This window comes from Hylobates moloch, unplaced genomic scaffold, assembly GCF_009828535.3.
Source record: "Hylobates moloch isolate HMO894 unplaced genomic scaffold, HMol_V3 SCAFFOLD_16, whole genome shotgun sequence".
Lineage (NCBI taxonomy): Eukaryota > Metazoa > Chordata > Mammalia > Primates > Hylobatidae > Hylobates > Hylobates moloch.
Genome location: NW_026652291.1, coordinates 30,402,661 through 30,417,030, shown reverse-complemented (window position 1 = coordinate 30,417,030; position 14,370 = coordinate 30,402,661). Strand labels below are relative to the sequence as shown.

The following is a 14,370-nucleotide window of genomic DNA, read 5'->3' as shown; positions in this document are numbered from 1 at the left end:
CAGATAAATACCCAATATCAAGTTGCTTTGGACTGCAAGTGATAGAGAACGCCATTCAAAATTATATAAACAATAGAGAAATGTATCATTTTATATAATAAAGTCTAAAGGTAGGGCAACTTCTGGTTTTGATTTCATACAAATTTAAGAAAAGATACCACAGTACATAGACTAAAAGTGCAGGCCCTGAAGCCAGACTGTTGTGTTTACATTCCAGTTCTTCCACTTACTATGTGTGTAACATTGAGCAAGTTACCTACTTTTGCCTCAAGTTTCCCTTTTGAAAATGGTTACATTAAGAGCACCTATCTCAAGGTTTTTGTAAGAATGAAAACAGTTAATATATATAAAATGCCCATTAAGTGTTGATATTGTCAAGAGCCTAGGTCCTTTCTGTTTTTCTTTTCTTCTTTTTTGGTAAGGGGGAGGCAGGGCTCACTATGTTGCCCAGGCTGGTCTTGAACTTCTGGCCTCAAGCGATCCTCCCACTTCCGCCTCCCAAAGTGCTGAGATTCCATGTGTGAGCCACCACACCCAGCTTCTTTCTGTTTTTCTGTTCTCCCACCCTCAGCATGTTAACTTTATTCCCAAGTCTTGAGACCTCAGGTCACAAGATAGCTGCAGTATGTCCAGGCATCATATTCAAAAAGACCAGCAATAGAAGAGACTAAGTAGTCTTCTCTGCTTCCTTCTTAAGAGCAGGGAAATCTTTCCAGGTAATCTCAAACAGACCTGTTTCATATCCTGCTGGCTAGAAAATAGGTTACCCCACACCAATTTGTAAAAACAGGAGAATGGAATTACCATGATTGGTTTAGACCAATTAGGGTTTACCCATGAGTTACAGTCACCTTATCTGTAGACAGAAACCAAGCAAAATCAGTTCTGTTAACAAGGAAGAAGAAAGAAATGAATTTGGGTGGATGACCAAAATATCTGCCACACATTGCATTAGAAAAAGGGGCAAACCATATGACCAGAAATTCATAAGAGAAGAAATGCAAATGGTCAATAAATATATGAAAAAATGTTCATCTTGACTAATAAGCAAAGAATGTAAATTAAAAGGAGTTGTATTTTCACTATCAAGTTGGCAATGATGAAAAAGAATGATAATCATCTACAACAGCAACAAACATAGAAGGTGGCTAATAATAGCTCTTACATGAGATGTGCAGGGCTTACATGGAGAAAATTATAAAATTTTACTGAAAGATAGTAAAAACCTAAATAAATGGAAATATATACCATGTTCATGGAAAGACTTGGTATCTTATTGTCTTAAAGTTGTCAATTCTCTTCAAATTGATTAATAGATTTAGAGCAATTCCAACCAAAATATCAATAAAGTTTTTAATTTAAATATATTTTAGCAGTGCTGTTTCTAAAATATATATGGAAGTGGCTGAGCCACTAGCCCATGCCTGTAATCCAAGTACTTTGGGAGGCTGAGGCAGGATCACTTGAGGCCAGGAGTTCAAGACCAGCCCAGAAACATAGTGAAACCTTGCCTCTACAAAAAATAAAAAAATTAGCTGGGCATGGTGGCACACACCTAGGGTCCCAGCTACATGGGAGGCTGAGGCAGGAGGATTGCTTGAGCCCAGGAGGTCAAGGCTGCAGTGAGCCAAGATTGCACCATTGCATTCCAGCTTGAGCAACAGAATGAGACCCTGTCACTAGAAAATAAAATTAAATATTGGCCAGGCATGGTGGCTCACGCCTGTAATTCCAGCACTTTGGGAGGCAGGGGTGGGTGGATCACACCGAGATCGTGCCATTGCACTCTACCCTGGGCAAGAGAGTGGGACTCCATCTCAAAAAATAATAATAATAAAAAATAGGCCAGGCGCAGTGGCTCACACCTGTAATCCCAGCACTTTGGGAGGCCAAGGCGGGCAGATCATGAGGTCAGGAGATCAAGACCATCCTGGCCAACATGGTGAAACCCCATCTCTACTAAAAATACAAAAATTAGCTGGGCGTCATGGCACATGCCTGTAATCTCAGCTACTCGGGAGGCTGAGGCAGGAGAATTACTTGAACCAGGGAGTCGGAGGTTGCAGTGAGCCAAGATCACGCCACCGCGCTCCAGCCTGGTGACAGATCAAGACTCTGTCTCAAAAAATAAATAAATAAATACAATAATAATAATAATAATAATAAAATAAAATATAAAATAAAAATGCGAAGGCTCAAAACTAGTTAAGTAATTTTTAAAGAAAAGAATTAAGCAAGAAAAAATTTCTTACCAGAGATAAAAACTTTTCAATAAAACAATAGTTGCTGGGTGCAGTGGCTCATGCCTATAATCCCAACATTTTGGGAGGCCAAGGGGGGTGGATAGCTTGATCCCAGAAGTTCAAGACCAGCCTGGGCAACCTGGCAAAACCTAATCCCTACAAAAAATACAAAAGGCTTGTGTCTGTAAATCCCAGTTACTGGGGAGGCTGAGGTGGGAGGATCAATCACCTGAGTCTGGGAGGTCGAGGCTTCAGTGAGCTGTGATGGCGCCACTGCACTCCAGCCTGGGCAATAGAGTGAGGTCCTATCTTAAAAAAAAAAAAAAAAAGACAATTGTTAAGACAATATCATATTGATTCAGAAACAGGCAAATTCAGCAATGAAACCAAGTAGCCACCAAACAGACTCACACATTATAGAAACTTTACATATGACAGTGGTGACATTAAAAATCACTGGAGAAAGAATGGAAAAATAAAATTGGATTCACACCTCTCACCTTACATAAAAAGCAATTCCAAATTATATGTAATTCCAATTCCAATTATATGTAACGATAAATGTTTTAATAATCAGAAGAAAATATAGGAGATTATATTTATAATTGTGGATCAGGGAAGAATTTCTTCTGTTTTTTTTTTTTTTTTTTTTTTTTTTTTTTTTTTTTCAGATAGGGCCTCAATCTGCCACTCAGGCTGGAGTGCAGTAGTATGATCACGGCTCACTTCAGGCTTGACTTCCCAGGCTCAAGAGATCCTCCCACTTCAGCCTCCCAAGTAGCTGGGACCAGAGGTGTGAGCCACCATTCCTGGCTAATTAAAAAAAAATTTTTTTTTGTAGAGACAAGGTCTTGCTCTGTTACCCAGGTTGGTCTCAAGCTTTGGAGCTCAAGTGATCCTCCCACCTTAGCCTCCCAAAGTATTGGGATTACAGGCGTGAGCCACTGCACCTGGATGGATTTTAAATTTTTTTTATTTTTTTGAGTTGAAGTCTCACTCTGTTGCTTAGGCTGGATTGCAGTGGTGCTATCACAGCTCACTGCAACTTCAAACTCCTAGGCCCAAGCAAACCTCTCACCTCAGCCTCCCAAGTAGCTGGCACTACAGGCACATGCCACTGTACTTGGCTAATTTTAAAAATTTCTTGTAGAGATGGCGTCATGCTATTTTTCTCAGACTTGTCTAGAACTCCTCGCTTCAAGTGATCCTCCTACCTTGGCCTCCCAAATTGTTGGGATTATAGGTATGTAATCCCAACACCTGGCAAATCCACTGCACTTGGCTGAATTTCTGAAATAGGACAGAAAAGGCATTAAGTATAAAAGACAAGGTTGATACATTTTAACACATTAAAATCAAGAATTCTGTTCAAAGACATCTCAAAGTAAAGAAGACAAGCCATAATTGGGAGAAGACATTTATTTATATGATAAATAATTGAAAGAAGATTAGTATCTAGAATATAAAAAGAACTCTTACAAATCTACTTGGAAAAATTTTTAAGCCAAAAACACTAGGTAAAAGGCACAAACAAACAATTCACAAAAAACTCATGGCCAACAAACACATGAAAATATGAGCAGTAATCAGGAAAATGCAAATTAAGACGACAGTAAAATATCATTTTATACCTACCTGATCCCCAAATAATAAGATATTTGATAATATCACATGTCAGTAAGGATGTAGGTCAGCTGAAACTCTTTAAATATCGCTGGAGGGAGCATACATTAATTGAACCACTTTGTACAAATAGATCTATTTGTAAAGTTGAACATTCATATAGCCTCTGATCTAGCTGTTCCACTTATATAAGTGCCAAGACATACACAGGACTATTTATAGTTTATGTTCACCCACCCCCCTAAAAAGATTGGAAACAACCCAAATATCTGTTGAAAAAAAATGAATACATAAATTACGCTATAGTCACATGAAATATTAGTGCAAATAAGAGAACTACAAGTTCTCACCAGTACAAATTCACCAGTGCAAATAAGATAATTACAAGTACATGTAACAACATGGATAAATTTTATGAATGTCATATTGAGCAGAAAAAAGTGAAATATACCACATATTTCCTAAATTGTAAAATAACATAGAACATAAATTTTACCATCTTAACCTTTTTAAGTGTACAGTTTAGTGAAACTAAACTGGCATGAAGTACATTCACATTGTTGTGCAATATAAATGCACAACCATTATCCACCATCTATCTCTAGAACTCAACTTGCAAAACTAAAACTCTGTAGCCATTAAACAGTAACTCTCTCCCTCCCCTCAGACCCTGGCAACCACAGTTCTACTTTCTTTCTTTTCTTTATCTTTTTTGAGACAGGGTCTTGCCCTGCTGCCCAAGCTGGGGTGCAGTGGCAGGATCATAGCTCACTGCAGGATCATACATAGCTCACTGCAGCCTCAACCTCCCAGGCTCAAGAGATCCTTCCCCCTCAGCCTCCCAAATAGTTGGGACTACAGACATGCATCACCACACCTAGCTAATTTTTAAATTTTTTGTACAGATGGCAGTCTTGATATGTTGTCAGGGCTGGTTTCAACTCTTGGGCTCAAGCCATCCTCCCACCTTGTCCTCCCAAAGTGCTGGGATTCAGGTGTGAGCTACTGTGCCTGGCCAACACAGCTTTGCTTTCTATCTCTATTAATTCGAATATTTTAGTTTCAAAGTTTAGGTTCACATTCCTCAACCTGTTCGTCATCATGCTTTATAACTTGCATACACACACATATAAATTCTTTAGTATATACAAAATACTATATACCTTGTTTTTTTTTGTTGTTGTTGTTGTTTGTTTTTGAGACACAGTCTTGCTCTGTCACCCAGGCTGGAGTGCAGTGGCACAATCTCAGCTCACTGCAACCTCCACCTCCCAGGTTCAAGCTATTCTCTTGCTTCAGCCTCTCTAGTAGCTGGGACTACAGACATGTGCCACCACCCCCAGCTAATTTTTGTATTTTCAGTAGAGACAGAGTTTTGCCATGTTGGCCAGGCTGGTCCCAAACTCCTGACCTTCAGGTGATCTGCCCACCTTGGCCTCCCAAAATGCTGGGATTACAGGCATGAGCCACTATGCCTGGCCTATATACCTTATTTTTTAATGACTTGATATATGAAAAAATGACAATATCCAAAATTGGCTATAATATGGTAAATGCTAGCCAGCATGTAAATTGACACAATTTTAAAGACATTAAAAAATTAACACACAATTAGCCAGGCATGGTGGTGTGTGCCTGTAGTCCCAGCTACTCAAAAGGCTGAGGCGAGAGGATTATTTGAGCCAGGGGAGGTTAAGGCTGCAATGAGCAGTGAGCGTGCCACTGCACTCCAGCCTGGGCAACAGTGTGAGACCCTGTCTCAAAATAAACAAACAAATCAATAAATAAAAACTAACACACAGCAAAATTGACAAATATTTTATGGCTTTTTAGAGCAACTGTGTTTTCAACTTCAATTTCTGATGTTCATTGCTAGTACATAGAAATATAGTTTTTGTATCCTTGCTAAACTTATGTTCTAGGAGGTTTTGTTTTTGTTGCTGTTGACTCTAGGATCTTCTGTGTAGACTATCATATCTTCTGTGAACAGGGACAGTTTCTTTCCATTCTGTATGCTTTTTCTTTTTCTTGCCTTATTGCAAGGGCTAGGACTTCACGTATGATGTTAAATAGGAGTGGTGAAAGTAGACATCCTTGTCTTGTCTTGATCTTAGGGAGAAAGCAATCTTTTACTGTGAAGTATGATTTTAGGTGTAGGATTTTGTAGATACCCTTTATCAAGTTCGGGAAGTTCTCTTTTGTTCTAGTTTTCTGAGAGTTTGTGTCATGAATATTGAATTTTGTCAAATGTTTCTTCCTGCATCAATTGACATGATCATGTGGTTTTACTTCTCAGATTGTTAATATGGCGTATTACATTGATTTTTAAGTGTTTAATCAGCTTTGCATTCCAGGTTTATGTTTTACTTTGTAATTACATATTATTCTTTTTTTATGTATTGCAGGATTTGATGTGCTAATAATTTGTTGCAATTTTTGCTTCTATGTTCATGAGATATTAATCTGTAATTTTCTTTTCTTTGTACTACCTTTGGCTAACTTTGGTATTGACATAATCTTTTTGGAGGGCAATTTGTTAATTGTAACAAAAGTCTTTAAAATGTGCTCGCCTATGGATTCCACTTTGAAGAATTTATCTTAAGGAAATAGAGATTTCTATTACACACATACTTTGGGTTCAAGTAGACCTGGATTTAAGTATGAACCCAATCCTTTATTAACTGCTTAAATTCTGTGGGTCTGTTTTCCAATCTGTAAAATGGGGATAAGAGGACCTATTTCAGACCTTATTAACTGAGACAATTCACACACAGTGCCCAACATCCAGTAAGCTTTAAGTAAATGGTAACTCTTGGTATTATGTTATACTCTCTGGCCTCTCTGTAGGAGGAAAATTCTGTCCAAATCAGAGGATGTCATCTTTGCTTCTGTATTGGCTCCCACTTTGAATCTCCTTAATCTTCCTCATCTCTAATTTCGCTGTCTTCTATTAGACGTGTTAGGCCTTGAGAATACAAAAGCAACAAAAGATATCGTACTTGTTTTCTGAGAGATGAACCTCCTAGACCCAGGCGCAAACGGTACCAAGCAATGTAACAGAACAAACGACCCTGGACACGCGTTCAGAGCGTCAGTGTCAGCTGACACTCGGGAGTGACAGCTCGGGCGGTCACCGAGCTGGGAAGACAGGAGGGAGTACCGCAACTTCTTCAATGTAGCCTTAAGTCGCGGTGAGGGGCGCGTAGAGACTTGCTGCTCCCATAGCAACGGGACCAGCCACCCTCTACAGGCCGGACGGGTTACTTCCGTTCACCGTCGGCTGAGCCAAGAAAGGCCGCTTCCGATCCTCCAGCTCCCGAGGCGAGGGGGCGTGCGGACGCCCGGTTGTAACTGAACAACCCGAGTCCCACGTCTCTGATTGGCTCAGGCAGAGGAAGGGGGCGGGAGAGCGGCAACGAAGGGCGTGGCCTGCTTCCCCCCTCCCCTCACAGCGGAAGCCGACCTCGCCCGCCCCGGAAGTGCAAACTGTGCAGTCTGGCCGGTGTGGATTCCGCCGGTAAAGGCTGAAGGCAGCTACCTTAAAGATGCCGGGATCCGCAGCGAAGGGCTCGGAGTTGTCAGAGAGGATCGAGAGCTTCGTGGAGACCCTGAAGCGGGGTGGTGGGCCGCGCAGCTCCGAGGAAATGGCTCGGGAGACCCTGGGGCTGCTGCGCCAGATCATCACAGACCACCGCTGGAGCAACGCGGGTGAGGCCGGCCTGCCTCCGCCGGCGAACCTGGCCCCTGTCTGTTCCCGATCCCAAGGCTGAAAGTTTCCCAGGCCTCACTTCGCGTTGGCTCCTCTTATCCTCTCTCTTTTGGACTATAGGGGAGCTGATGGAGCTGATCCGCAGAGAGGGCAGGAGGATGACGGCCGCTCAGCCCTCCGAGACCACCGTGGGCAACATGGTGCGGAGAGTGCTCAAGATTATCAGGGAGGAGTATGGCAGGTCAGGCTCACGTCCTGGGCTCCGGGTTGGATCCAGTGACACTTTTTGCACGGGCCCCTCTCCCTGCTCGGAGACTTTATTGGAGCTGAACAGCCCTTGTTACCTGCCTGACCACTCCTCCTCCCCACCTCTCTCTTTGGGTCTTGTTGCCTCTATAGACTCCATGGACGCAGCGACGAGAGTGATCAGCAGGAGTCCCTGCACAAACTGTTGACATCCGGAGGCCTGAACGAGGATTTCAGCTTCCATTATGCCCAGCTCCAGTCCAACATCATTGAGGCGATTAGTGAGCTGCTAGTGGAGCTGGGTAAGAGGCCTGATCGCTGGGAAAATGGGACTGGTCACAGGCAAATAAGGGAACAGAAGCCCCTGAAGGTTGTTCATTAGCAGAGATGGGAGATTAGCCGTCTTCTGGTTCTCAGAGGTTTGTCCTCCTTCCTGATTAGGAAATGTTGCAGCAGGTGACAGGACCAAAGTAACCCTCTCTACTTTTCCTTACAGACCAACCCTTGATATCTGTGGAGTGGAACAGACTCTATTAGGACAGAGTTTTGTTTTCATTGTAAAGAAAGAAAATGAACTCCCTAGAGAACCAAGGTCGATAGACCTCCTTCACTGTCTCTGAATTTTTCTACAGACGTACACGTTCACCGTTTCTATCCACCTTGTCATTGCGGTCCAAGTGACTTGCAGATATTCATTATAATCGGAGGGTGAAGAAGCTGCTTCCAAATTCCTCCCCCATTTTTCTTCTCTGGCCAGTCTCTCTCACGTAGAAGTGTTGTGGCCACCTTTTGGAGGAAGAGTTCTTTTAGGCAGAAGTTCTGTTTACCCGATTCTCAGCACTTTAGGATTTCCCAGATTGCCATTCCTTGGCTGAATTCACTGTCTTCAAAATCAGTTGTAAGAAGCTCTGTAGTGACAGAGGTGGTTCATAGGTATGGGTACTTCTGAAAGAGGGCAGGCAGAAAATCCCAGAGGAGTGGGGCTTTTAAGAAATTGTGACATAGCTGGGCGTGGTGGCTCACACCTGTAATCCCACAACTTTGGGAGGCCAAGGTGAGTGGATTGCTTGAGACCAGGAGTTCAAAACCAGCCTGGGCAACATAGTGGGACCCTGTCGCTATTAAAAAAAAAAAAAAATTGTGACATTTCACTTTAAGCACATTAACCCTGTGGTACCAGGGTCTGCTAGGTGGGCAGTGCATGTGAAGGGCAGACTTCTTTTTCTGTACACGCATAATGTGTGTTTGTGATATAGCAGTTTCATATATATGTGTGTGTGTGTGTGTGTGTGTGTGTGTATATATATATTTTTTTTTTTTTTTCCAAAACGGTTCTTACAGAAGGGACAACGGAGAACATTGCAGCCCAGGCTCTGGAGCACATTCACTCCAATGAGGTGATCATGACCATTGGCTTCTCCCGAACAGTAGAGGCCTTCCTCAAAGAGGCTGCCCGAAAGAGGAAATTCCATGTCATTGTAGCAGAGTGTGCTCCTTTCTGCCAGGTAAGGAGACTGCTGGAGTTGCTACTAAGAAAAATGAAAAATGAAGAAGAAATAAACAAGGGATGGGTAGGGCCATTCCAACCTTGAATTTATAAGCAAGACGTTGAGACACTGAGAAGATAAAGTAAAACATTAAGGGAATTTTCAAGTTGTTCGTCCTGTGAACATTCATAAATAGTGGTTTAAGAAAGTTGGGGCTGGGAACGGTGGCTCATGCGTGTAATCCCAGCACTTTGGGAGGCTGGGCGGGTGGATTACCTGAGGTCAGGAGTTCGAGAGCAGCCTGGCCAACATGGCGAAACCCTGTCTCCACTAAAAATACAAAAATTAGCTGGGCGTGGTGGTACATGCCTGTAATCCCAGCTACTCTGGAGGGTGAGGCAGGAGAATTGCTTGAATCTGGAAGGCAGAGGTTGCAATGAGCCAAGATAGCGCCACTGCACTCCAGCCTGGACGACAGAGCAAGACTCTGTCTCAAAAAAAAAAAAAAAAAAAAAAAAAAGATGGTGAACTGCTGGGTTCAAGGAAAGATAGGTTGGTTCTTTTAGGAATCAAAGCAGGGTAAATTACCTTGGGGATGACTGATGCTTGGTCTGACCTCACTCGATCCTAAGTAAATAATAGGTCTCAAAAAGGAAATATGTAAGGATGCAGGATGTTTTAAAATAATGAGCCAGGAGCTATCTTGTCAGCAGTCATGATTATGTTATACATGCACGTTGTATTTCCAGTTTTATGGCTGCTCTGGTGCTGCTGTGGAGCATTAGACATTTATATTAGCTTCCCCTGGGCTTCCCTACAGCTTACCAGAGCTATGATAGTCTGAAAAATCAGTTGTCCAAAAAATGAGTTATCTATTGGAAATTATGTGCTGGATATGCCCATATCACACAATTCCCCAGATCCAGTTACGTTTGAGAGCACTTTTCACTGTTTCTCACTCTTTCTCTTAGAATCAGCCTTTCCCTCCCATTGCAGGGTCATGAAATGGCTGTGAATTTGTCCAAAGCAGGTATTGAGACAACTGTCATGACTGATGCTGCCATTTTTGCCGTTATGTCAAGAGTCAACAAGGTGGGTATATTTGGAGTTATGTTGAATTCATGAAGATTATGTTTCTAAAATATTGATTTTTATCTCCTCCTGTAATATCCATGGTGAGAGAAAAAAGTTTCTAGCACCTTTCAAAGTACATACTTAGGCCTTTTTAATCTATTAACTGAATTTGTTTTCCCTTTTTCTGCATCATTGTTCCTCTCTTGGAGTAGCCTCTAAATTTGGTTGAAGCATTGAAAAGAATGAAGTATTAAATAGAACTAAGGCAAGAGTGTCAGTTTCTAGGGATTGGCTACAGGGCTCCTGCTTTATGCTCAAAGAGCTTGGCAGTTGTGGATAGTGAATGAAAAAGATTCCTGGCTTCTCAGAAGGTATGGCATCTCAATTTCCAGAAAATACGGGACTGAGAGCAGTAGGTTTTACAGTTTCTTGTCCCATTTTACATTCATTCTTACCTTGGAAACCTACTTTTAAGCTAGAACTTGTACTGAGCCAGGGATCCCTTCCCCTCTACCAGTCTGTGACCCCTCGCAATACCAATTCTGAGGTCTGAGCATTTAGCTTTTTGTGGCTAGTGGCCCTTTTAAGGCTCCACCCCCAGGATGGCTCACATTTTTCGTCTTGTCCCAAAGGTGATCATTGGCACGAAGACCATCCTGGCCAATGGGGCCCTGAGAGCTGTGACAGGAACTCACACTCTGGCACTGGCAGCAAAACACCATTCCACCCCACTCATCGTCTGTGCACCTATGTTCAAACTTTCCCCACAGGTATGTGTGTCTGTCTCTAGCTAGAAGCCAGCAGAAAGAAGGAAGCCAAAGGGTAGGCTTGAACTCTGGGACTTCAACCAACTCACTCCAGGGCCTCCATTTATCTGCATTTACTCAATGGATTACACCCAGTGGAGGCTGGAACGAACCACAGAAGTCTTGATTCAGTAAAACAGTTGAGAGTTCTAAGCTGTCAGCTTTAGGAAGTCAAGATTGTAAGGACAATACGTAGTTGGGAAAGGTCCTTTGCTTACGATTGGCACCACTCCCTATCGCCTGACCATTTCTGAAAATGCTAAGCAGGTTGAAAGTAGGATCATAGAATCAGTTTTGTTATTGTTGCAGGGCCTGTCCTTTGTAACCTGAATACAAGCAGGGACTAAGTGAAGAGCCATTTCATCAGTGATAGAAGCTATTTGCTTTGAAAACATCAACCTATTTATAGGTCTCTATTTTTTAAATTGAGATGAAATTCACATAACATACAATTAACCATTTTAAAGTATACAATTTAGTGGTATCTAGTACATTCACAGCATTGTACAAACACCACTCTCTAGTTTCAAAACTTTTTCTCCACTCTAGAAAAACACCCTGTACCCATTAAGCAAACTCTCCCTATTTCTCCTTCTCCCCATCTCCTCTAATCTGCTCCTGTCTATATGGATTTGCCCATTTTGTATAAAAGGAATCATATAATATGTGACATGTTGTGCCTGACTTTTTTCACTTAGCATGATGTTTTCAAAGTTCCTCCATGTTGTAATGTCAGAATTTCCTTTCGAGGCTGAATAATATTCCATTATATGAACATACCACAATTTATTAATCCATTCATCTGTTTATGGGCATTTGGGTTGGTTCTACCTTTTGGCTTTTGTGAATAATGCTGCTATAAGCATCTGTGTATAAGTTTTCTGTGTGGACATATGTTTTCATTTCTCTAGGGTACATATCTAGGAGTGGAATTGCTGGGTCTCTACTTTTTAAAATTTTTTTCCTTTTTAGTTCCCCAATGAAGAAGACTCATTTCATAAGTTTGTGGCTCCTGAAGAAGTCCTGCCATTCACAGAAGGTACAGAAGTTGTGTGTGCATGCGTGCATGTGTTGTGTGTATTTGGGGTTTGTGCGTGCATGTGTTTTGGTCTTTTTGTTGTTTTGTTGGTCAATAGAACTGAATGCTGTCAGGTTGTGTTTTTTATCATACTTCTTGTGCGGACCGTTTTCTTTAGCAGCTCAAAGTGCTTGAGGACCTGATCAAGTCCATGTTAATTTGTTCTGAGACGAATATATTTTAGATTTATTGGGGCTATTGTGGGTTGGATCATCTAGCATTGTCTGGGTTTGGCTTTGCATGCTGTTTGAGATATAGACAACAACCAGTTGGGAAAATGTACCTGTTTTCCTGCTATAAGGAGCCATTTTGGTGAATTGACTCCCAAAGGAAGCAGGTTGTGAAATGTTCCTCCTTAGAAAACTCGCCTGTAGCCTGGATAGTCTCATGTGTTGGGGTTCTTTTCTCTGGCTTCTTTTGAAGGCAGCAGCTCAGCTCATTACGCCTGCAGCCTCATCAGCAAGGGTGGCCTTACACACCCTCTGAGAGCAATGCATAGTAGTTGGGGTCCTAGTTCCTCTTGGAAGTTGAATGACTTCATCCCTTTATTTAAATAAACATTCAATCTTCAAGAAATAGTTATTGAGCACCTACAATGTATCCAGCACTCTTCTAGGCACTGAAGATATAACAATGAATGAAAAAGATAAGGCCCTGTTCCCACACATTCTATTGTGGAAGACAGATGAGAAAGTATCAGGTCGTGGGATGCCTGGGGACAAGCAAGGCTGATGTGGTAGAACGTGGCTAGGGGCCTGAGATTGAGGAAGGGTCTTAATGAGATGACATTTCAGCTGAGTCCTGAATGAACAGAGTCCACCATATGAAGATCATAGAGTTTTCCATGAGCTGATGCAGGGGCTTCGCCAGTTAGAAAAGGATGGCCATACATGGCTAGACAGTAATGAGCAAGGGGGAGAGTGGTCCAAATTGTAATTCATGTGGTGTGGCAGGGAGGGCCCAGATCTTAAACTTGAATCCTGAGTTTGAATTTTATTCTAAGGGCTGTGCAGAGGCATGGGAGAGTTGTAAGCAGGGATTGCCATGATCTGAAGTCATCTCTTCTGGTTTGCATTTTTCCATAGCTTCCCATCCTTGGGGAGCTAATATGCCTGCATTCTCAAGCCTGGAAACTATAGGCTACTTAATTATGAGAGAGGGAGCCTCAGTTTTACCTTTAGTATGTGTGCTTGCCTTTCAGGGGACATTCTGGAAAAGGTCAGCGTGCATTGCCCTGTGTTTGACTACGTCCCCCCAGAGCTCATTACCCTCTTTATCTCCAACATTGGTGGGAATGCACCTTCCTACATCTACCGCCTGATGAGTGAACTCTACCATCCTGATGATCATGTTTTATGACCGACCACACGTGTCCTAAGCAGAGATTGCTTAGGCAGATACAGAATGAAAAGGAGACTTGAGTGTTGCTGCTGAAACACATCCTTGCAATGTGGGAGTGCACAGGAGTCCACCTAAAAAAAAATCCTTGATACTGTTGCCTGCCTTTTTAGTCACCCCGTAATAAGGGCACACATCCAGGACTGTGTTTTGCCTTTCAGATCTTAACAGAGCAGCAGGGCTTAACCTGTTGATTTTGGAGCCTCTTAGTGACCTGGTTGCGTCTGTGTCAGGAACTTAAACTTTCTGGTTCAGTAGTGTGTTAAACATAACACTGAATACCTTGCTGGGATACAGATTTTTGCTCAGAAATGGCTACGATACTTCTTCTAGGCTCTAGCAATAAAAGCCACTTGAAGGTTCCATAGCTGGTTTATTTATTGTCCTACTTTGACAGAACTGCTTGAAACAGTAGCAGCAGAGCCTTTTTTGTGTTTGCATAGAGGGCTGTAGTTAGCGGGAAAAGTGTACAACATGGAAGTACTGCCCAGATGCAGTGGCTCCCACTTGTAATCCTGGACTTTGGGAGGCTGAGGTGGGAGGCTTGTTTGAGGCCTGGAGTTTGAGATTAGCCTGGCAACACAGCAAGATCCTGTCTCTACAAAAAGATATTTTAAAAAATTAGCCAGACATGGTGGCACATGCCTGTGGCCTCGCTATGCTGGAGGCTGAGGTGGGAGGATCACTTGAGCCCATGAGTTCAAGG

At 42.4% G+C, this 14,370-nt stretch overlaps 1 protein-coding gene and 1 long non-coding RNA gene across 2 annotated transcripts; one reads left to right on the top strand and one right to left on the bottom strand.

Annotated features, from left to right (window-relative positions):
* Positions 1 to 6,642: 6,642 nt before the first annotated feature.
* LOC131381540 (uncharacterized) lies at positions 6,643 to 7,202 on the bottom strand. Its single transcript, XR_009210357.1, has 2 exons — positions 7,027 to 7,202; positions 6,643 to 6,831 (listed from the first exon to the last, which is right to left on the bottom strand). It is a non-coding gene; the product is annotated as an uncharacterized LOC131381540 (long non-coding RNA).
* Positions 7,203 to 7,341: 139 nt separating this feature from the next.
* On the top strand, positions 7,342 to 14,027 carry EIF2B2 (eukaryotic translation initiation factor 2B subunit beta). The gene is made up of 8 exons (XM_032179826.2): positions 7,342 to 7,574; positions 7,696 to 7,816; positions 7,975 to 8,123; positions 9,163 to 9,326; positions 10,305 to 10,400; positions 11,015 to 11,152; positions 12,161 to 12,227; positions 13,468 to 14,027. Exons 1-8 carry the CDS (start codon positions 7,412 to 7,414, stop codon positions 13,623 to 13,625), a joined length of 1,056 nt encoding a protein of 351 aa, XP_032035717.1. The 5' UTR covers positions 7,342 to 7,411; the 3' UTR covers positions 13,626 to 14,027.
* Positions 14,028 to 14,370: the final 343 nt, after the last annotated feature.

Coding starts and splice junctions, on each gene's coding strand:
- EIF2B2 (XM_032179826.2), top strand. CDS start 7,412: ATGCCGGGATCCGCAGCGAAGGGCTCGGAGTTGTCAGAGAGGATCGAG. Junction 9,327..10,304: donor AGTGTGCTCCTTTCTGCCAG/GTAAGGAGACTG, acceptor CTCCCATTGCAG/GGTCATGAAATGGCTGTGAA. Junction 11,153..12,160: donor TGTTCAAACTTTCCCCACAG/GTATGTGTGTCT, acceptor TTTCCTTTTTAG/TTCCCCAATGAAGAAGACTC.